Source organism: Dermacentor andersoni, chromosome 7 (assembly GCF_023375885.2).
Source record: "Dermacentor andersoni chromosome 7, qqDerAnde1_hic_scaffold, whole genome shotgun sequence".
NCBI lineage: Eukaryota > Metazoa > Arthropoda > Arachnida > Ixodida > Ixodidae > Dermacentor > Dermacentor andersoni.
The window spans coordinates 157,504,282-157,527,025 of NC_092820.1; the positions used below are offsets into that span (position 1 = coordinate 157,504,282).

At 40.3% G+C, this 22,744-nt stretch overlaps 1 protein-coding gene across 3 annotated transcripts in view; it reads right to left on the reverse strand.

Moving 5' to 3' along the window:
* unc79 (UNC-79 domain-containing protein) overlaps positions 1-22,744 on the reverse strand; it is a 97,647-nt gene that overhangs the window by 69,650 nt on the left and 5,253 nt on the right. For 2 of the 3 annotated variants that reach the window (XM_050180652.3, XM_072289371.1), the window contains exons 4-17: positions 21,325-21,485; positions 18,078-18,248; positions 16,459-16,548; positions 15,668-15,723; positions 14,422-14,551; positions 8,559-8,573; positions 6,725-6,789; positions 5,993-6,154; positions 4,637-4,857; positions 3,486-3,696; positions 2,929-2,995; positions 2,829-2,866; positions 1,799-1,902; positions 664-751 (exon numbers count right to left, since the gene is read on the reverse strand). In XM_050180652.3, coding sequence (XP_050036609.1) covers positions 664-751; positions 1,799-1,902; positions 2,829-2,866; positions 2,929-2,995; positions 3,486-3,696; positions 4,637-4,857; positions 5,993-6,154; positions 6,725-6,789; positions 8,559-8,573; positions 14,422-14,551; positions 15,668-15,723; positions 16,459-16,548; positions 18,078-18,248; positions 21,325-21,485 — 1,579 coding nt within the window. The remainder of the gene's footprint in view (positions 1-663; positions 752-1,798; positions 1,903-2,828; positions 2,867-2,928; positions 2,996-3,485; positions 3,697-4,636; positions 4,858-5,992; positions 6,155-6,724; positions 6,790-8,558; positions 8,574-14,421; positions 14,552-15,667; positions 15,724-16,458; positions 16,549-18,077; positions 18,249-21,324; positions 21,486-22,744) is intronic. The other variant, XM_072289372.1, reaches the window with a different exon arrangement.

Here is a 22,744-nt window from a genome sequence, read left to right on the forward strand (position 1 = left end):
ATCGAGCGCTCAAAGAAATCTCCAAATTTATACAAATGAAAGAAAGCCAATTTCTACGTGATATGCCATACAATATGTGATGTACCGGCTACATTTCTCATTTTACGGCTGTGTCTCCAAGCTTAACTTGCCAAAAGATGTGTGTACAAAATTCGTGTGAATCCTCATTCCTAGATGTTTCAAGGGACACTGAACAAAAAAAAATAAGGCTGTCTAGTTTGGCAGGCTACTTTTGAGCAAGCGAGAAGGGGTAACCAGACGTGGTGTCAACACCACATTTCTCAAAGATCTTCCAGTTATGAGGCAACCTCACAGTGGCTTTAATTTTGTTTTGTTTGCAGATCTACTTGTAGTACCACCGGGTGCCTGCTCACAGGTATGGCAGCACGTCACCTACTGGTACATTTGAAGTTTCAATACTAGCTGGTGGCTTTCATTTTCTTTGTTTATGGTCTGTTTTCAGAAACACTGACATGAAAGTTGCAAAGGCAACAACACAGTTTTACTGCTACATCAAAGTATTAGTAGAAGAAAAAACGCTCTTCAATACAGCAATTACACTTATTTATACCAGTTATTAACACGTTTGACACATGCACTGTTTGAAAACAAGCCCAAGTACAGCAACACAAGCTTCAAGACAAAAGAAAACTCAGCACTTACATCTCTGTTGATAATGTCATACGGAACGAGGCAAAGGAGTGTCTTGAACCCCTCCTTTATCTGGTCAGTCTGGCATGGCCAGTTATCCCTGGCCACAGAAAGAACAAAAAGATGTTGACCACTGGTGGGGCACAAAAACCAGCAAGGCACGACACGACACGTTTGGTCCAGGAACACACTTACTGAACTTTGCCACTGAGTACAGCTTCTAAAGGCTAACTGCAACAAAGCTTTGGGCTGAATAAAAAGGCTACAGTTTCAGATACTGATGATTTAGAGCAGCCTCTAAGCAAAGTTTTACGTTTGAAATGCAGGTTGATGCGCTGCGAAAAGCTAGCAAAAATGTACATTTTTGACACCAAAACTGGGAACAAATGCTGCCGTTACCTTTTAGCAGAAATGACACAGAATGTGGAACAATAAGAACCAGCATGGTGGTTCCTCAACATAACTTCGAAGATTAGGCGGTACATGTTGCACACCGAAAATCTTGGAGGTCATGGTCTGGGATTTGCACGTCATATTCGCTAACCACCACATGCATGTGTCATCTGCTTAGGTGCTAATTAAAGGTAGTTAATAAAAAGATTTGACAATTACCAGCCCAGCAGCTTTGCCATGATTGCTTCATCTACTACACATTTGTAGCCAATTTAGCCAAAGTGAAACTTCGTTGCAGTTGTCATTAAGAGAGCACGCACTGCCTTTGCCTCAGCAAAAAGGTGCTATCATGTTACTGCTTAAAACTGCACGCAAAAGTTGGGGTGATTTTACGGGAAAGAGTACACAAGAACTTACCACAGTCTGTGCACTTAAAAAAATAAAATCTCTGAGATGAAAGAAAAAGCACATGAAATACGGCAATGAGCAACACAGAAAGGCGTCTGTCATCGCTCACAAAAAAATAACAGCGAGAGAGGGACATTACTGCCTTAAAGACGTAAGCCAGGGTCAGTAAGTAACAGCAAAAGTTGCTAAGAGTCGGCGAAGCCAAGGCAAGCTTCAATGACTGGCAACTTCTCCGGCAGTTGCGCTATTAAATTCTTCCTTGTGTTTCTATTACTGATTCTTCTAGCAAATGAATGACTCAGCACCAAAAAGAGTGCACAGGGTTCCAAACAGCACGAGGACTGACCAGTGCCCTCCAACTTGTGCATACTCTGCAGGGTGAGGCAGGAGACAGGACACAAAAACGTCAAAGTGGGTGCGCGCAATGTCCATCAGCCAGCCATGGATGTACTGCAATGACAAGCACGCACGACAATGTACCCTTTTGTGTGCATCGTGTCACCAGCATGTGTGGGTGACCCCAGAAAACTTCCGGTGCACATTTATGACACCTATGTTTGCAAAAAAGAAAAAGCATTTTCGCCAGTAATCAACTATAGGCACACACTCTTGGTGTGTCCAAATACAGTATAAGAAAAATGCCTTGTACATCAAGCTCTTGTATCTAGCTTTCCTGTGAATTTTGGAATAACATTCATTTACCCATATATGCCTTAACAACGTAGAAATACTGATGCCATGTGGAGGGTCCTGTATATTTCCAGGTTTTGTAACTGGTATTCCTAAATTTAGTGGGCCGTTCCAGATGGTGAAACTCAAAGTGTTTTAGAACCTACGCGTGTAAACATTAAAAGGATCTATACTGCGTACTGCTGCATCAATGAACACTGCAATATTTTAGACAAGGTCGGTTTTGCTTGCATCCATCGGAACACAGTGCAGTAGTTTTTTTTTATATAGGTCGCAAGATTAGCAGGGCCTTTTGTTACTGCAACAACAAAAATGTTAATTCGTCACCTCATGGCTCTGCATTCTCTACACTAATCAGCAACTAAAACAGACCCAAATAATTTATATTCCACACCCATATCGATATTCAAAACCACAGAATTATCAAGATGTAAAGGTAACTGTAATGCTTTAAGGATTCCCTTGGGCATAGTAAATTCACAGTATAGCAACTTTATTTATTAGGCTAGTAAATTTTAAAGCGAAGTTTTACTATGGTAATATAACCAATCCAGGTTCATAAGAAATCAATTTTGATTTTTAACAAGGAAGCAAGCATAGTCCTGTACTAGTAAGCAAATTTCGAATTATTCACCAAACAATGCAGATGACCTTAAATGGGGCTGGTAAAGTGGTGTCATACTTACCTCTGTTTTAAGCCTTTCTAGTGAATTTCCTGTCTGATCTGCAATGATAAATAAAGGAAATTAAGAAACCATGCGCGAAACACTGGCCTATGGGACGTACCATCAGGCAAGCAAGCAGTGTAGTGGAACCACTGAAACAGCATTCCCAGGAGGCGGCCAAGGGTCTCCTGTATGGGAGGACCAGCACTATTTAGACAATACAGAAACACCTTCTTTTTCTACGTGTTTCAAGCAGTTATGCGACAAATGCTGAATATTCTATGCCAGGTATAAAGTAAGCCAGCTACAAATGACATTTCTCGCTAAAGCTATGGCTCATTCGAACTTAAGTTTCGCAGCAGGCCTTTTAGGGCTACGACATTTTCACAATCAACAGACATTGCTTGATGCCTTCTATCTTAAGTGCAACCAACGTGACAGAAATTGAGACATCCCTTGAACTTCCACTAGGTCAGTTGAAAATAGTTCTTTTAAAGAAAAAGATATGTCCTGCAATGATACAAGACCTATAGCTTGCGTGCCTACACTACAGGTTTGATTGAAGATTATTTAGTTCTGTTTCTTTATTAGTACTTCTCGAACAGACACGCTTCCCACTGAATAAAATTGTCTAACATTTGGCAACCAGACCAAGAAATAAATTAGAGAACAGATTACAGGAAGAGTGTTGTCTTCAGGTGTGCAGAGGCCGACCAGTAGCCAAACACCATAGCGGCTCAGCAATTGACGCTCTTCCTGGGCCATGCATTCCAGAGATTCCTCGGGGCCTTCTGAGAGTAGGCCACCCAAGCGTGAGTGGCGGTCAGTCGTCGATTCCTTCCCAGGAATGCCCCCTTTGTCCGACGAGGGCTGTGCCTCCTTCAGAAGACTGCATTACAGGTAAGAGGTGGCAAATGCAAGACTTTCAGTGAAAATGAAGTTTATAATCAGCTTTGGCACCTTTGTGCTGGAGTGACATTTGACTACAAGTGAATGGTGAACTGTTACATGCAAATTTCATGAAGCGTTTTTACATGCGTCATGCAAGTGTCACATCACAAGGTTATCATGATGAGGCGGTAGGCTTAAAACTATGGCTAATAAGTCAATGTGACATGTAGGAGTGCCCAACAAAAAAAACTTATTCATCAGTTGTTTTCGCAATGCCGAAAGATGGGCTGATGCGAAAGAAAACACTCGAGGTGGTTAGACTTTTATGTGCTTTGTAGAATGAACAAAGCACTCAAGATAATGTGAGAGATGAGGTGACTGACCTCCACTATCTGATACTTTTCTATGACATTGAGTAGTATGTTATCTACACCGCTCGCTTTCCTTTTATCTCGTATCCCCCCTCCTCTTTTGGCAGAGTAGTAGGCACGAGACTTAGCTCCTCAGGCACACCTTTCCACTGTTCATTAAAAATCTATGTATGGTATGACTGCTAAGGTTCTGATTATTCAAAAACTGCTGTGGCCGCTGCATTTGACTACTTCTTTCTGTTTTTCGCAATCTACTTGGAAATACCAACAGCAGTACCCCTACATGTTCCCTCTCTATCACAATTAAGCACACATTCATCCTCCTCCCCTTATTTTAGGGCGACATTCTTTAACCTACATCATGCACCAGCTTACTCTCTTCCCCCTCCCCCATTGTGGGTGGAGAAGTGTAATCTATGCGCACATATATGCTGCTAAGGAAAGCCGCTGCCGACCTGACAAACGTAAGTCCACTTGTCAAACCGTTGGTTCCACCGACATCCCTCGTTCGACCACTGATAATCACACAAAGCAAGTGTAAGATTTATGGAGCCACTGTTTATGCACCTGACAATAGCTTCAACAAAGTAGAGCTGTGTCTCGCGATCCATGCTCCAGGGACTCGGGATGGGCCGCAGAGCCACGTGTTGGCTGGCACGCTCATTGTTGCCCGCATGCTTTCCCTGGAAGCACTGGCCGCAGTAGCGGATGGGCCGGTTGCCGTTGAAGCTGGCACACTCCATGGAGAAGCAGGTCACGCTGGCAGACTTCTCACGGCCACTGCAGTTCTGCACACCAGGACAGCATTATATATTAAAGAAAAGCCTTAGCCTCGTGTGCCACGCACTTCTCTATAGCACCTTCTCACACATATCTCCTTCAAGTGCTGTGCACACAACTATGCATACCAAGGTCACGCGTTAAAAGGAAAACCACATTGACAAATATATTTACATTTACAACATGTTGCACAGATTTTGATACACTTCTGATTAGATGTGCGCTGCAAGTTTGAATAATGTGTGCAAAGTGCTTGAGTAAAACGAGAAAGAAGGTAGACGTCCAATTGTTTGCTCTTGGTGTCAAGTATGTCGTCAGGTGGCAGGTTAACTTCTTTCATGTTTTTAACAAAGTCAGGCATATTTTGCAAGTGGTTGAAAGAGTGCTTTCTAAGTATGCTAGACGTAAAATAGTTAATGTCCTTGTATCCGATGTTCCTGTTGGGAGTTCTTGCATAGAGTGCACATTCTGCAAGCCTGTCCAAACTCTTTGAAGAATTTAAGGATTCTTAATCTGTTCTGCATCTTCCGTAATATGCTTTTCGTGATTCTGAAGCTGCAAAAAATGTGGTGAAGCTACATTATTAACGGACATAATTAACTGGCACCTGACAGAGTTATTATCAACAGTGGTTAAAGAAGGGATGCCGCAGTTTTCAGCCTGAGACATCCCTTGTTCAGTCACTCTTGATTACATCGAACCTCTGCTTTGTTTCAACTTCCTAAGTATATGACTCACAGTTCAGATAACATTCATAAAAGAAACACTACCCGCGCAAACCAAGAAAATACTGTCTACCTCAATGACAAATGCCATTAACCCTATAAGGACAGCAAAAAAAATGAAAAATGCCTTGCAAAAACAGACAGTTCTCATTTTGCATGCACACAATTTTTATGATCACATAAAGCAAGACCATCCAAAACATCTCTATGAAAAAGGTGAATTTTACTAGGAAAAATAACTGTTTACACTAACGAAGGTGGGCTTCGCTGCACACAAGTGAGTCTGTTCCAAAAATCATGGGCAAACAATTCTGATGAATTTGGTAAATGTTGTACACCTTTTACGAGAGAACATGGGAGTTAAAGGGTTAAGTTGACCTGTTTCACTCCTTCCTCCTTAGCAATACGCACAACCAACCTTGTTTTCGCAGTGAAGTGAAATCTCCTGCATCGGCAGCAGCACATCCATCAGGTGGTTGGGGCCGTGTTCCCGGCGGATCTGGTCAGCGCACCCCTGGCACACGAACAGGGGTGGTGGCCGCTCCCCCGATGCAATGGCAATGGAGTGATCAAGGCACATCTGTTCATGGAAAAAGTGGTGCCGGTAATGCATGTACTTAATCCCTTTTAGTAAACAGGTTTAAATTGTTTGTTGTTTGAGGATGGTGCTTTGACAAACAGCGACTGTATTGACCTAACTCTATTGGTAAGGGTCTGAAATTTAGGGTACAATTAAAACATGGCCATTATTATCGATGGAGTGTCATGTGGAGCATTATCAAATTTAGTCTTGACAGTAGATACTACTCTTATATGATAGGCCAAATTCAGAAGTGCAAAGAAAAGCCTCTTAGTTTGGTGAAATAGCAATTCATATTTTAAGCATACAGTTTTATTGTGGTGAGGCAAACCAATGGTGATTGACTTTTTTTTACGCGTTACTAAGTTGTTTTTACAATATCTGACAGCAAACTCTCACTTTCCAAACCAAAAGAAAGTTCTTCACTACGCCTTGAAAACAATGACACAGAATCAAGCATGTCTGTTCTTCACAAGTCATGAAATTGTATCATTCATCAACTTTTCCTTCACAAAGCATCAAAAACTAGCCATGCTGCCAGCTCCAGCATTAAAGAAAAAAGCATCTCACCTTGTAGGCTTCCTTGTTTTCGATGCTGACACAGCTCTCTCGTTGACACATCAGTGGCTTCCAACCTAGAGAAAAACATTCAACACATTCTCAGACGACTTGTGTGTGTCACATTTACATATAAGCCACTACCAGAGATGCTTGACTACCATTTCATTATAGTAAGGTATGCAAAGAAGCACTGTTGTAGTAATAAAGAAACAAAATATGCCAAGTTAAAGCAGACAAAATTTTTTTCCTTGTGCGTGATGCTGAGCTACCACTTAAAATGCCTATATCAAAGAAAGTGACAGAGGCATAATATTTAATTACCTTACTAAATATAGTCATTAGTGCACCTTTCAAGTTAAAGCCTGCATTACCGGAATCAAGCATGCTCGCAGTAAACAGGCGATAAAATATGCAAGCGCACCTCCCTTCTGCTTTTGTTTGCACAGTGGCTATTATGAGATTAATCATACCATGTTAAGCGCACACTTCAACATGCGGAAACAAGAGAACACTTCTGTTCTCTGAAGAGTAGTTCATATGCATATCATAAGAAATTAATTTGTATCCCAGCCAGTGTATTCAGAGCCATTTTGTTTTCTCATTTTTTTAGCCACACAGACTTTTCATTTTGTGGCGAAAACGAGGAATGCGGTTTATTTTCATGATGCGACACCATGCAAATATAGAGTGGAACAAGGATCACGAGAGCTGGGATGAACATAGGATAGAGTACACGAAGAAGAAAGCTTGCATCAAAGTTCAACAATGTATGCAGCAGTCCTTAATATGGTATAATTTTGTGTACAAAAAACCCAAGTTGGGACACTAAAAGAAATTCTTAACTCACATGAGTCAAAAGATGACCTAGTTTTTCTCCCTGCAACATTTCAATTATATGCAGATATCGCATTTATTTCATCAGGACTTTTGTTACATGAAGCCCCAACAATAATGCTGCTTAATCATTTAGTCCTTGATAACAGCTGTCATATTAACTTCAGTTATGAAACGCAGTTCAGTTGAACCTCGATATAATAAATGTGGATATGACAAATTATTGTATATAATAAAATACATCTAACTTATCTCTCGCCCATATCAGCATGTAACAAATGCACGCTTACCATATTTAGTTGCATAATGCTCACACTCACATAATGTTCACAGCCCCCACATTGGTCACCTAAAATTATAATTTCTTTACTCAATTAATCATTGAACCCTAGAAAATGGCTGCAGTGACAGTCTGTCTGTCTGCCTGTTTCAACATCTGAATTGACACTGACACTGAACAAGTTGGGCAAAATCACTTTATTTATTCGTTTAGTGGCTCAATGTTCAGCTAATGTTTACAAAATAGAGAGATTTTGCAGTTTCTGGCTTTGTAGAACCTGTGCTCTTATTACAATGATAAATGCTTTTTGTTTGCAAGTGATATTTTGTTTGTGCTTACAGTGGGCTGGCGTGAGAACCCCAATACAGAGCCACTTGAATTTTTCTATTTACCTTCTAGAACATTTCATCAAAAAAACGTTTCCCACATAATTACTGCAACCCCCAACTGTGTATCAATCTTGGAAAAAAGTGAGAACATTGTGCAAGTAAATACGGTATAACATATATTCGATAGAACGAAGGTATTTTCATTTGAGGCATGACTGTTTCAGCAGGACTTTACTGTATCTGTAGACCTAATTAATTATTCTCATTCTTGCCTTCTATAAACTTATTCTTGCAGAAGTCTGGACTTTCTTTATTCCATCTCTGTTAGTCAATATAATAGCTGGTGTGCTGCAATCATTGGAGAGCTTCGACTTGGGTATACAGCAAAGAGACATCTTACCAATGGGGCAAGATCCTGACAGAGTGTTAAACAGGGGCAGAGGCCAGGGTGAGACAACGGGGTGACCACAGGGCACAGAAGAAGAGAGAGACACACACAGCTGAATGGCACAGACACATACAAACACCACAACACACTTCTTTGCTTAAGAAAGAAAACTGAAAAGGGTACAACATTTTCAAAACGTAAGCTTTAACAAGTCCTACCAAATGAAACATCTGCTTTAGAGCTAAAGGGGCAGGAAAGATTGCAAGTCTGCCCCGGATGCATAATTGGCATGCAGATGTTATGCCACGTGTCCTGGATGCTGCTATCCAAGACACATAGGGAAAAAAAGGGGGAAAAAGGGAAAAAATGAAAATGAAGCCAAAGAATTCATCAAGGAAATTAATTGTTAAGTTATATTTGAGATGTAGATATAATAAGGAAAAGGGAAATGGAAGTGGACGAGAAGACAACTTGGTTCAACCCTTTACGGATGGCAAGATAACATAAAAAACTTAGAAAAAAAGAAGGAATTTCTTTTTGCATGCAAATGTGTCTGGTGATCATATAAAGCAAGCCCACATGAAACATTTCTGTCAGATAGATGAATTTACTTTAAAAAAAAATTTCACTGCAACAAAAGTGGGCTTCACCGCACAAAAGTTAGCGTATGCTACCAGCATCACGTGCAAATGATTTTGATGATTTTATAAAGCAAGAACATGCAGAAAACTCCTGTCAGAAAGGTGAAGTTTACTGCGAAAAAAAATAATTTACACAATGTAACGAAGGTAGGCTTCACTGCACACAGGCAAGTCTATGCTCCCAACTTCCCTCTCCCATAGCTATTTGTGCCATCTGATGCTATTTGCAACCAGCACAAAATAAATCATTGCATCTGAAAGAAGTGTGGAGCAACACAGTAGCTTAAATCATCTTTAGGTCTGCACAAAAAAACTAAACAAAAGTGCTGGACAAGCTGGCAAGTTCTTGCTTGACGAACTGAGCTCATCATCCACCTTGAAAGAGTTAAAGCAGTGCATGCATAATGTAGAAAACATGGGTACAGCTCCGGCTTCCACCAAGTTGTCTTTTCATCCACTTGTGTTTTTTTCCTTATACCTACCTTTCAATCGAAACATAACAATTTCCCCTATGCTTTCTTTGGCTTCCTCGTCTTTCTTCTCCATAAGGTTGTAACTAACAAAAATGTGACTCCCTCAGATCCCCTTATTAATCTTTAGCTAAGACATAATAAATACATATATGCCTACACTATGCATTCTAAAGCTGCTATTGCTCCTTGTCGCAACATTACCCCTCGACACGATAGTAAACATAGTGTACTCATACCGCAAATTCTCAAGAAAACTTCATTTCCGTAAGATGCTAGCATGTTCATGCTTGGCTTTAATGCAGAACTACCACACTATGCATTATTTGAAACAGTGACGTACCAGGTGTACAATTTTTGTCTAAACAGATAAAAGAAATTGGTTGTGTCGGGTATATAGCTTAGGTTTCACCCTAACCCTGCTTGCCTTCCCTCCTTGCAGCAAACAGATTGCTATACCGTCACTCGCAGCAAGAAACAACAATAAAAGGGGAATGCCCTCTACATGAAAGTCTCATTGTATTGTGACATCATCGGAAAAAACATGCCTGAGCAGTGTCTTTCGTGTGGTGTTTTACTGTGAGCATCACTCTAATAGGTGCCTCCTCTGAACAGCTAATATTTCGTTTATTATCAATTTATTTTTTAAGAGAAACAAAACTAGTATCAGAGTCAAAGTGAATGAATAACAGCGCAAAGTGACGAGGACGAGAAGGCAACAAACACATGCACCGACTTACAATGTTGTAACTTACGACATTGTAAGTCAGCGCAGGTATAAATGCCTTCTCGTTTTCGTCATTTCGTGCTGTTATTCGTTCGCTATGAATTGGAACCAACTAGCCCACGAAGAATTCTTAACACAGCAGAGTCAAATTCTGCATTTTTCTCAGCAAAAACTTGTCACGCTAAGTACAACATTTAGTTTGGATGACCAAATAGCATGATGGCTTATGGAGCGTAAAATATTCATGGAGAATGTGAGTGAAACAAGTCAAGGCAATGACTGTTTTAACTGGTGGTATATTGGCCCACTGTTAACGCCCTTCCTCAAATATTTCGTGTGCTTCGCTGCATTCAGCCTTATTTGCTGAAAGCATGTGATATAGGCTAAATCGACCAGCAAGAACCATTTACAGGAAATTCTGTCCATTACTACATGACCGTTACATGTCTGCTCCAGCGTTGCTGCCAACAGCCTGTACATCCACTTCTGTAAGTACCAATTTTGACGTACTCATGCATTCTAAAATAATAATGCCTTAACTGAACGGCTTATGCATTTTACTAGAGAAAAACAAAGCACATCTTGTGCAGTTTCATAGCACGAAGCTTACAGCTGCTTATTAAGTGTGTTTTTGCAAACGTAAATACATGCGCATCAAATGTGCCAATAATAATACCGTAAACCCTCGTTAACTCGAACTCTGATATATCCCGAAATGCCAGATAATTTTTTTTTTCTGGCCGTGCTTTCAACCCATCTGTTTTTGACCTCTTATCTTGAAAAGTTCTTGTGCCCAGCCACCAGCTATCTCAAAATCTTTACTTTGAAAATACCACAAGAAAGGCAACGGTGAAGCATTCCATACACTCACTTTTCGCACTGCAGCAGATTGCTAGCCAAGCCCGATGCCGTGCTCCCGGCTTATCTCTTCCCCTTCTTTATATCTATCACTGCTCGCGCGCACTTGATCAGGCGCACGTTGCCACTTTGTTCTGGCCTGATGCAGCAGCACTCAAGTGGGAGGTAGTTTTTTTTTTTCTTCTGTCATTTAGGATGCTGTCAGTGACGCACCAGAGTATCAATTGCGACATTGGGCAAGATCATCAACACTTTTGAGCAGGCTTGATCAGCCCACGTGAGATGCACCCAAAAGAAGCCAGTTTGCAAACCCACAGAGTTTCAGCAAGATTGCAGCTTGATAAGGATACTCGCTTAATACTCGCACGAAGGAGGGGCATAAATGCCATGTTACTCGTAGGCATCTGCTACAGGTGTGACAGCTGTACCTTTCCATAGCTTCAGTTTTTGAAGTTATATCATCCAGGATTCGTTACGATGCAAGAAGTACCTCAGCTTTTCGGATGTATGAAAAGCGTAATGCTTTGATGACTGGCTTCAAATATATCATTAGGATCAATTGTCTTGACTCTGTGCAAAGCAGATGCTCTCTTGGCATAGTACCAGTAATGCCGTTGCCTGTAGACGCCTATATGTCTCTGGTGCTGATGCATGTGAAAATGACCAAAACATCCCTAGCAGTATCTGGCGCGGCCAGATCGCATCTACTTTCGTAATTTCTTTTATCTCAAAAGCCCGCTGATCTCGAAATTTTTCCCCACTTTCTAGAGCTCCGAGTTCATGGAGGATTATTGTAGTTTTACAAAATGGGGTTTGTAAACAAAATGTACATCTTTCGTATGCTGCTACAAGACAATGTTAAGACCACTTTTATAAAAGTCCTTTTTCTGTGTCTTGCAATTTATTTGAGACAAACGGGAAGAAAGGGGGTTAACTGAGGGGCCCGATTTTTATTAGTCATATCATAAGAAGCCAACAAACACTGACACCAATGACAACATAGGGAAAATTGCTAGTGCTTAATAAATGAAACAAAGAAACAACAAATTAATGGAAATGAAAGTGGATGAAAAAACAACTTGCCGCAGGTGGGGAACAATCCCACCTGTAATGCGAAGGTTGTTGGATTGTTCACCACCTGTGGCAAGTTGTTTCTTCATGCACTTTCATTTCCATTAATCTATCATTTCTTTATTTCATTTATTAAGCACAAGTAACTTCCCCTATGTTGTCTTTGGTGTCAGTGTTTGTTGGCTTCTTATGATATGATTTATTTGAAACAGTGACATACAATGGTGGGTGTTTGTTGCTTGGACAGATAAAAAAGATACCTGTGATAAGCAGCTCAATTTAGCTCCTCTCCAGCTGGGTAACTTAAACAGACAACAATTAGCCAACAAGTAACAATGCTATTGTTAATTCATTATTCCATGGCCAATGTTGTATTTATGCAGAATGCTCTTCTTCCACATGTATAGAACAAGTGCATACTGTGTGTGAAGATGAATATCCAAAACTGACACTTTTCTCAGTAACTCTGGCAAATGAATGTGGCTTTAGAAATGGCTGATTACCACGTGCAACTAAAAGTTAATGATTACAGATCAAATGACATGTTCACAAAAGCCTCCTGCTTCCATTTAATCTTGGAGATGAGGCTGGTTACCAGCGTTTGGCAGATGTGGCGGAATGCCAGAAAAGCAAAAAAATCTACAAGAGGCACCATGCACATAGGCTTCTCTACATGACAAGCTGTGTGTTGCGGAGGACCCACACTGCTAAAATATACACTGTATTCTACTGGTACCCAGAGAGCAATACCGATACAAAATACAGCAAAGGCCAATGAGCTATGCACTACCCCAGTCATCACTGTTGCTGAACAGATCATTCTTTCATGCCTTCTAAACAAGATATTTCTACTAAACGCATGAGAGCATGGTGTCTGTTCTGGAGGTCTAGACTACCAAACAATCCCATGCCAAATCTTGATGCTACTAAGCAGAAATATGAAGTTCTAAGGATAAATAAAGTAAAATGAATTTTGTACAGTCACATTCAATATGAGTTGAAACACCAGTGCCCGTGTTCAAAGGGGCTCTGAGAATGCATGATGGCTCTGACATGTGAAAAATTGGTTTAACAAATAGCGATAATTAAAACCACATTTAGTTGTGCAATTTTTCATATGTTGGTGCCACCATGTAGCCTTGGAACCCCTTCAATCATGGGCACAGGTGTAACAGCTCATACTGAATGCGACTGTGCATAATGCAGCAATCCCTTAGCAAGGAGACAAAGGCTTTGACAGAACAACATTTATAGTATCAACATACAATTTCATTTTGCATGCAGCAAAGGAATCAAGCTGGCCAAACATGATGCTCAGTTATCAAAAATGTGTATATCTGTTGATACATGCTGTTTCTATCGCAATGCACAAGGAAACTTAATTCTCTCTACAAAGCAAACCAGATGGCTCAATATTTTGTTTAAATGAAACACATTGAATTTAGATGTAATTAAAGTTTTTAATAAATTGCAATAAAAAATCGTACAATGTGAAGCAAAAGAAAATTGCAGCAGCTACAAACATTAAATATGTGCTGTGACTGGACGTGGATCAAAAAGTGCATTCGGTCTACTGAGTGCTGTTATCGCTGGTTCCCCCTATAGTATCAAAGTCAGTGGTGTCACTGGTGGGTACACATTCCACAAAGGGATCCTCGGAAGCACTTTGACTTACATGCGCTCCCTCCCAGTGGTTTTAAATTATGCATGGTGCTGCCGAAAAAGAAATTGAAATATATAAAGTGCAAGGTAATTGAAAAAATCACATAAGAATGAATGACTTCTTGGAGTGCAGTTTGCACAACAAATTTGACAGCTGCTGCGACAAGTTGGGATCAAGTGCTCGGGTTTCCGATGTTCCCGTTCTGAGACCACAATGTTCCAAGACCGCAATTTAGCTTGCTTGACAGGGACTATTGGGAGGTAGCATGTGTAGACACTTCTAGGGAATTTGGAAGACACAGCTTGCAGGTAAGGTCACAACGTAAGGACACATGCAGGTAACGCAGGCATACATGTTCCAACGTGCGATGCTGCACTGCGTGAAGACTGGCCAGCGCACAACTAGGCTACGCGGGAATCGGGCATGCAGCGAGGTGTGGGCCAACCTGAGTGCCTGATTGAGAACCCTTTCTTGTCCCTGAGCATGGGGTTGAGAGTGGGCCAGTAGTGGAAGAGCATTTCCACCGCTGGGTGCCGTGCCTTGGCCGTGCCATGGGCGATCACGCACAGCAAGTCCTGCACCACAGCTCAAATCAGTTATGCTCTAGAGACCACTTGTACATGCAGCCCACATTATCGACACGGTTGGATCTTGCACAACTCACAGTGGTGGTGCTTAACAATTTTTTTTTTTTTAATATAAAGAATTCACAGTGCCAGAAGATGCTGCTATTGCTGAGGTGGGGAAAAGTTTATATGGGACCAACTGGATCAAACTATTTGCTGTTACATCCCCAAGCGAAGTCTCTAGAAACCAGCAAAAGCCAGAAAACTCCACTAACAAGTTGGCTTGCTTGTCATTTTTCACCTGTTACTTCAGTGCCCCACTAAGAGCTACCGGCACCAATGACCAACAGCCATAGGTTCCAGAGAAATGAGATAACATTTTAAATAAAAGGAAGCACGTCTCTCTTATCACTGGCCTGACACAGCAGACCTGGCTTTGCTAACAACATGAACACACTATGAAGCTTGAGACAAGTGGTGGCAGGTGGTGTCATCCAAATGAAACATATTCACTCAGCAGGTTGGGCATCATATTCAACGTTGAGTTCAATACAAAGAGCTAGTACAAATTCCTGTAGACCCAAATGCAAGTACTCATTGCTTGAACATAATTTTGCTATGTCTAATATTTCCATTTGCTGGCATATACCTTTTTCAAAATATACCTTTAGCTAACGGAGAGTGCTTGTGTCCATTGTACTTGAGCTATTAGCAGTGTTTTACTTTATTAATTCGTCCCGAACTGCTCCATTTACAGTTTTGCTTTATCACACTAAAGAGATGTTTTACTGCAGAATGAACCTGTAGTAAGCCTACAACAAAATTGAACTCCTAAAAGTTATCCCTTTTGAATAATATGGAAGTTCACTTTGTTCACTGCACAAAAAGACATGGGTAGGATAAGATAAGAAGAGCACAGGCTTGTCCTAGCCCAAATGCTCCTTGTGCAAGTATCTTAATGCATTGTGAGAAATGGACCCTTTCCAGTTTGCTCACTTCACCTTCACTACAAAGACCACACAGAGACTGCTACATGTAAACCTAAAGAGAGCAGCATAGACTTTAGATAAGTTGTACTTGTTACCAAATCAGCACCCATGTAACCAAAGGAAAAGGACTACTTGCCTTGACAATGTCTCGTTTGAGGCTCATGAGACATTCCAGCAACTGGGTCTGGTATGCTGCCAAAGGCAAGTAAGAAACAGTAACAGTATAAACAGTGCATGAAGGTGTGAGCTGTAATTAAACAAATTCCCTGCATAGGTAGTTTTTTTGCAAAATGATTAAGACCTTCCTTCTCATTCAGCCTTCAACAAAATTTTCAATACTGCTGTCTAAAGAGATGATTTTAAAGGAAGCTTGAACTAAAATAGTATTGGCTTTAAGGAAGGGCCTAAGGGAACGAATTCTAAATAGACAGCTCATATAAACTATTTCTTGCCACCATAGCTATCTACATTCTTATAAGTGTCCCTTATCCATATTCAGATAGCATCTTATCTTGCCCGCATCACAGCTTCTATTTTCCTGCCTGTGGAATGCTCATTACTGGGCAATCTCTTTCGTATCCACTGCTATGTGATGGCATTACAAACAAACATAGGCAACCATAAAGATATGATATAATAAAGAAGCAATTGAGACAGTTGCAACAGGAGTAATACTATGCGATATTCTGCACTGTAGATGACTCTGCAAGCTCAGCTGAGTTAGCCCTTCAACCCCTCAAACATTACGTATTTACTAATGCGGTATACAGAGGTGACAAAGCACACAAGCATAGCCATGTGGTCGAGATAGTGATGCATGATTCAAGTGAAGGTAGCATATTGGAACAACATAGAAGAGAGAGAGAGAGATGAACCCACTTAGCACTCTAAGCACTATGTCTTCACAATATGCAACAGCGTACTGACCCACATTCTCTGTGTACTGGAACACCATCATAATAACTGCTGATGTAGACATGTTGGCATAATTAAGGGCATCTGCATCCACTGGATTGGCTGGAAGAGACAACAAGGTATGCCTATGTTAAACCTTACAAACTTTGGCTTGCTCCCAATTAATTATGCACCATCAAAATAAAGTGAAACGGTAAGAGGGAATTAACTGATCAACATGCCCATTACACATAATTACACAGAAGTCAAACTTGTGATCTCTCTGTAGCCAGTTTGTAACCATGAAGTAGTCTCATGTTCATGTTATGCAGTCTGAATATGGCCACTGTTACAAATGCAGGCGAACCTGAAAATGTAACAAAGCACTGAAGTAGTTTTGAAATTGTTTGCATTTGAGTTTATATGCTCATAGTACATTCTTCCATGATGACCACAGGCATACTGCGTAAGACTAAATATCTGAAATACATAACCAACAGCAAAAGTTAGGTGCTTCTTGAGGACAACAGATAGAGACAGGATGTCTCCATCTATATGCTTTCCTCTCACAAAATATTTTTCGCATTGTTTCACTGCACGTCTAGAATGTAGCTGGAAGCAGAAGATCTATAAAGTTACATGCAGCCAAAGCATCCTATAAAGTTATTAAATTGAAGTAATAATTTTATTATTAAAGACACCTGTTAAAATTATCAGCCACAATCTCTGATATATAAGAAAAGTGAAAATATCACTGTGGTCCAACAGAACCAACAGTAGTGTACCAATTACTCTGCAACAGGTTCGGATAATCTTTAAGTGCTGTGAACAATTACCGCTTGGCCATTGATATGCTAAGGAATGTTTTACATGTGTATGGCTCATCAAGCCAGTTTGGCAGACAGAATATGCTACAAGAGCAAGAAAAAAACTGTTTGCAAGTGTGAAGCAACATTTACTTATGAATTTCTCTGCTTGAAAAAAGAACAAACAAAAAAAATCTTTAGAAAACTGTCGCACATTGGTAAATCAAATTTTTTGCATTAAGAAACATTTACCCATATTCTATACTAGGCACTTAAAACATAGTGTTCTTTCTAATTAAGCTTAGAAATGTCTGACACCCTCCCCCCCCCCTTTTTTTTGCATCTTTTGGAAGTTGCCAATTTCAAACATTGATATGACAAAGCAAAAAGAACAAATACTGAGTGAGACTGGACTGGACTGGAAAACTTTATTATGGTCCTGCAGGATGTGCTTAGCACGTGCCTCCCACATAGGGACCGACTGAGAATTCCAGAAAATTATAAAGGCCAAATGTATAAGCATACATCTGATCATCGTAAGTGTCCGACCTTCTAAGCTAAGCAGAAATCCTAAGATTACCTAAGCTAAACAACATAAGAGTAAGCAGTTGTGTCCTCAACCTCTAAACAACTGAATAGACAGCTTATGCTGTGCTGTAGTGACTTACCTGAAGAAGCTAATCGCTATGGTGTATTATGCTTATGTAATTCCAAGGAGAACAGGCACCTACACAAAATGGCAGCTCAAAAATGCACTGGCGGTTCATCCAAATTCAGACAAGAATGGCAAATTAATCTACAAGAACTAAAATCTGCCAGCATGCAAGGAATTTATGGATTACTCACTGATGGTGTAAGGTAGCAGGTGATTGCAGAGCATGTCTACAATGTCCTTGTGCAGGGATGCCGGAAATAAGGCCATCGATGAGGCCACAATGTAAGGCAGTGTGTCCATATATTCGTGCTCCAAGAATGGGACCAGGCAAGCCAGAGTGTTCAGGATCGTATAGCCAAGAGCTAGGACAATAACAGAGAGTGGCACATAGCGAGGGAACAAAACTGAATCAAGCTGGTAGGATTATAACATAGAACGAAGCATTGTTCATTTGAATTCCAAGAGGAGCAAATATTTGTTTCAATAAAAGCGAGTGCAAGCTAAATGAAACTGCTTCAACACAAAGCTACAATCAATGCACCCAATGAGTTGCCGTAAATCAAATGCACACTTGGCTGCGCGAGCCAGTTTTTAGACATGCAATGGCTACATTGTCATTGTTGCATGGAATTCGCCCAACAAAAAATTTAATGTTTGATGCAGAAAGAAATCGAGGAAGCGTGAGAACACAGCCCGAAGCTTGAGCCGACCTGAGCCATCTTGTCTGGTTCATTTTCACCATGTTCATTAGTGCACATACAACACCGCATAAAGAAATGATGTATGCACTGTTATCTCCTGGTGATTCATAATTTGCTGCATCTTGAGCCTGCACCACCTGCTTGGTTTTTCACAGCTGCAAGGACATCTCATATTACGATCAAAGCACTGCGCACAGGAAGCATTCTTTCAGCACAATCATTCCTACTAAAATTTTTGTTCATTGGAATTCAGAGCCTGTTTAAACAAATCATAGCATCAACGTCACAATTCACGAAGATAACTGGCTGGGGATGTGATAATCAAAAGAAACCAAGAGCACAAGCTAGATCTGTCATGGGCAGAAGTGCTCCATCCATTTACATACACACTCATGCATTTCAATTGGTCAAAAAATATGTACAGTGAAGCAGCATTTCTACCTGTCCAATGTTTAGATAGTGGTGTTGAATTTTTTTTTCATCATGGCACATGACTTGATCCTTCAATTAGACGGTTTGCTAGTGGCTGCCCCAGAGTTTCAGCAACACAAAGATATAGAGGGTCCTTGGCCAAATTTGCTTCAATAGCACACATTTATCTGCTTGCAGGACAATACAAATGTTCTGACCCAAATCCAGAAATACATGCTGTCAGGGTGCAAGGTAAGTAATTTAGAGCACCTGCACAACCTGACAACATCAGTGGGAGCTTTTTTGAGCTGTAAGCAGAGTTGGCAGATTTAATATTTTTTTTTAATTAGGGGTTTTATGTGCCAAAACCACGATCTGATTATGAGGCACACCGTAGTGGGGGATTTTGGAAACATGGACTACCTGGGGATATTTAATGTGCACCTAAATTTAATTACACGGGTGTTTTTGCATTTTGCCCCCATCTAAATACAGCTTTCGTGGCCGAGATTCGATCCCGCGAGCTCGTACTTAGCAGCCCAACACATTAGCCACTAAGCAACCACGGCGGGTGTTGGCAGCTTTGGCTACTTTCTGAGGCTGTTGGTGGCAAAAAATTTGCCTTGGCTACTTGGCTACATTTTTGGCTGCCTCTGAAATAGCAATTGGCTATTGTGAAGATTGGATAGAAATATGTTTAGCTAATATTATACAGCAACTTTAGCAAATATTTAGGCCACCATCGTTTATACATGCGCCATAATGTTTTTGTATGTTCCTAAATTTATTAAAGCAGCTTTAAGTGTCGCCTGTGATCTCTTTACAGAAACACAATAAAGGTAAATGCAACGTTTTTCCAATACGTGGCTGCTTTTATGACTAAATTTCTGTCTCATGCCAAAGTTGGCAAGTTTCCTGGCTACCTTTTGTAATTTTTTGGCTACTTTTCACATTTTGGACCAGGCAACTCTAGCTGTAAGGCCAATAAGCCCAGTGTAGGTCTCAAAACAACAACTTACTGATGCAATTAGGCCTGCGAATTGCTGCACATCACTCAATGTTTAGCGCTCCTGAAACTTCAGAGGTATTTAACTTTGCTCAAAGTTTTGGCGAGTTAAAGTCTGTTCTCAATAACGAAGGAGAAATCCCATCTCTTGCGGCTGCCATAGACAAGGCAGTGCCAAAATGACAAAGCATTAAAAAAATAATGTTTGGAATAAAGCTGCGAGAAGTGAATAAAATTGTGCATCCCTAGCAGCAATACAAAAGAAAGTTTGATTTGTTTAAATCCTCACTGACCAAAGCACTGTGCTAAAAAAAATTTCCAAGGAGCTCTTCACTAACCTACATTTAAAATCACTACGCACTCCATGTGCACACATTTTAGACATTTTCATTCATAATTTATGGAAACCACCAAGGACTGGAATAATATTCCCACGAAGGCTGTGCAACAACTGAAACTTTCAAGAATGCCATCTCTTCACTAAAGCTGACCAGCCCTCATGTAGTGCCTCTAGATGGGAGGGAAGCCTTTGGGGAACTAATAAATTAATAAATGCTAAATAAATTAGACCAGTGGGCAAAAATCTCGATGTGATCATATAATCGAAGAATGCAGTCCTCTTGGAGCCACACCACAGACAGTGTCTTCACTGCTTACAATGAAGGCGCGGTTACAATCCATAAATAATTTCAGGTTCCAGCATCCCTAACAAAAGAAGCAGCACAATTTCAATCACCTTCACACATTACGAGGTCTTAGTAACTCGTTAACAAAATTCCCAACCCACCCTGCATGTTGAGAGTGTAAATTTTCAAGAAAAAAAAAATACTTTACGTGGTTGACTCAATAAGTACATGACTGTCGCAATACATTGCCTATCATAATCCTGACACGTTTCTGTGCCCCTCACAAAAACATCAATAACAAAAAAAAATTGTTCATTTGGTTACTCATGTCTAAACGCTTCCTACCAAATGTAAGAATCTCAGCCACGTTACATATCATAACAGCATGGAAAGTTAGCGGTCAGAAGAAAAATGGAAATAACAAATTCCATACTCAAACACAAACCACCAGAGGCCAGAAACTGTATCCCATGTCTTGTCACTGTCCAAGTAAGTCACCAAGGCAAGCCATATTCTCGTAGTGTCAATAAAAGAAACTTAATTCAATGATGCACACAACAGTACATAACATATTAAGAACTTGTGATAACCAATAGCTTAAAACAGTGTACAATCAGCATTGTTCACAGCATGCAATGAATCTAACCAAGCATAACCAGCTCTGTTGTACAGTCAAAATGCCAAATTTTCTCACCATGAGCTCCAGATTGGATGACAGGAACAGCATCCACTAATTGCACAATGGCATGATAGAGAGCCTTGTAGTCCAAACTTGGAAACAATGTTGTTCTGGCATGGTCCTTTTCATGACAACGAATCATGTCAAGAGGAATGCTGGGCACATCTTTGAGGACACTGAAAACAAAATGTGCAAGAATACAGAACTTGCAATTCAACTTCTAAAGAAAGAGAAAACCAAGAAAGGATAAAACAAACAAACAATAAGTCTGGCGATAGGCTGTTTGACCAAACAAATGCTCTTAAGTAGGCAAATGAATCGAATCACCTGTGCAAGACAAAAGACAAACTGTTTATTATCGCCTGAAGCAAAGAATGTATACATATATTCCACCTTTGACTCATGGAAACAAGAACTGGTCCCACCATATTAACAAGAAGAATGCATTATGCACATGTCACAATGAAGTGGTCAAGAATACAATCCCAGTTAAGTGCACATAAAGTGACATTTTACTAACAGATGCCTTTTCATGTTTTTTTATAAACAAAAGATTCTAAAGCCAACTGTGATGTTTTGCTAGTGCTTCTCCTAAAAAACCCTGTGTTCTATTTAATAAAATCTCTTGGTCACAAATTAGTGGCTCACATTCTTGTGTGTCTTTCTGCACCTAGCAGAGTATAAATTCTTGAATACCTGTATAGAATGTGTGCATGTTTACGAGGCTTTTCTGTTATAATGCTTGCTGTACACACATGACAAAAGGTAGATACCTTCAGACATTTTCATGCTAATTAACTCTTAGCAGCAATACTCGTGCTTACTCGTTTCTTGTGTTCATATTATTGTTGTGCTAGATTACCTTAATCATGTAATACGATATAGACCAGCAGTTAGACCTCATATCTGCAGGCAATAACATGCACAGCAAAATTAACATACTGGCACTTATCATTCCTGGCATAAGTGCGAGTAGAATGTTGCTGAAACGCATGTTTTAGACATCATCGTCTGCTTCAAGAAATACCAGAGTCCTAAAATATAATCAAGTAGCAGGTGTGTGCATTCACATTGTGCTGCATGTCTACAGGACAAGCTCAGATGACGAAATCTTAGACTGGCTGCCAGCAGACATGGTTGTCTAGGTTCTTCCGGCAGGCCTCGCCTATGCCTCCAGCAGAACCAGTTCAAGTTTCTTAAAGGACTCCTGACTTTTCATATGGCACAGTTTGTTTCAGCTTTCTTTCTTATAAAATAAGTTTGAAAAACAGTATAAAGTGAAATATATAGATTAAATAATGTAGAAAGTTGGGTCAGATGGTGTAGCAAATAGTTCAGATTATCAGAACTGCAGCGTGTTCCCAACAATGTTGTCATAATTTTTTGAAGCGCATCGCTAAAGTGAGACAAAAAGGTGGCTAAATTTCTGCTAAAT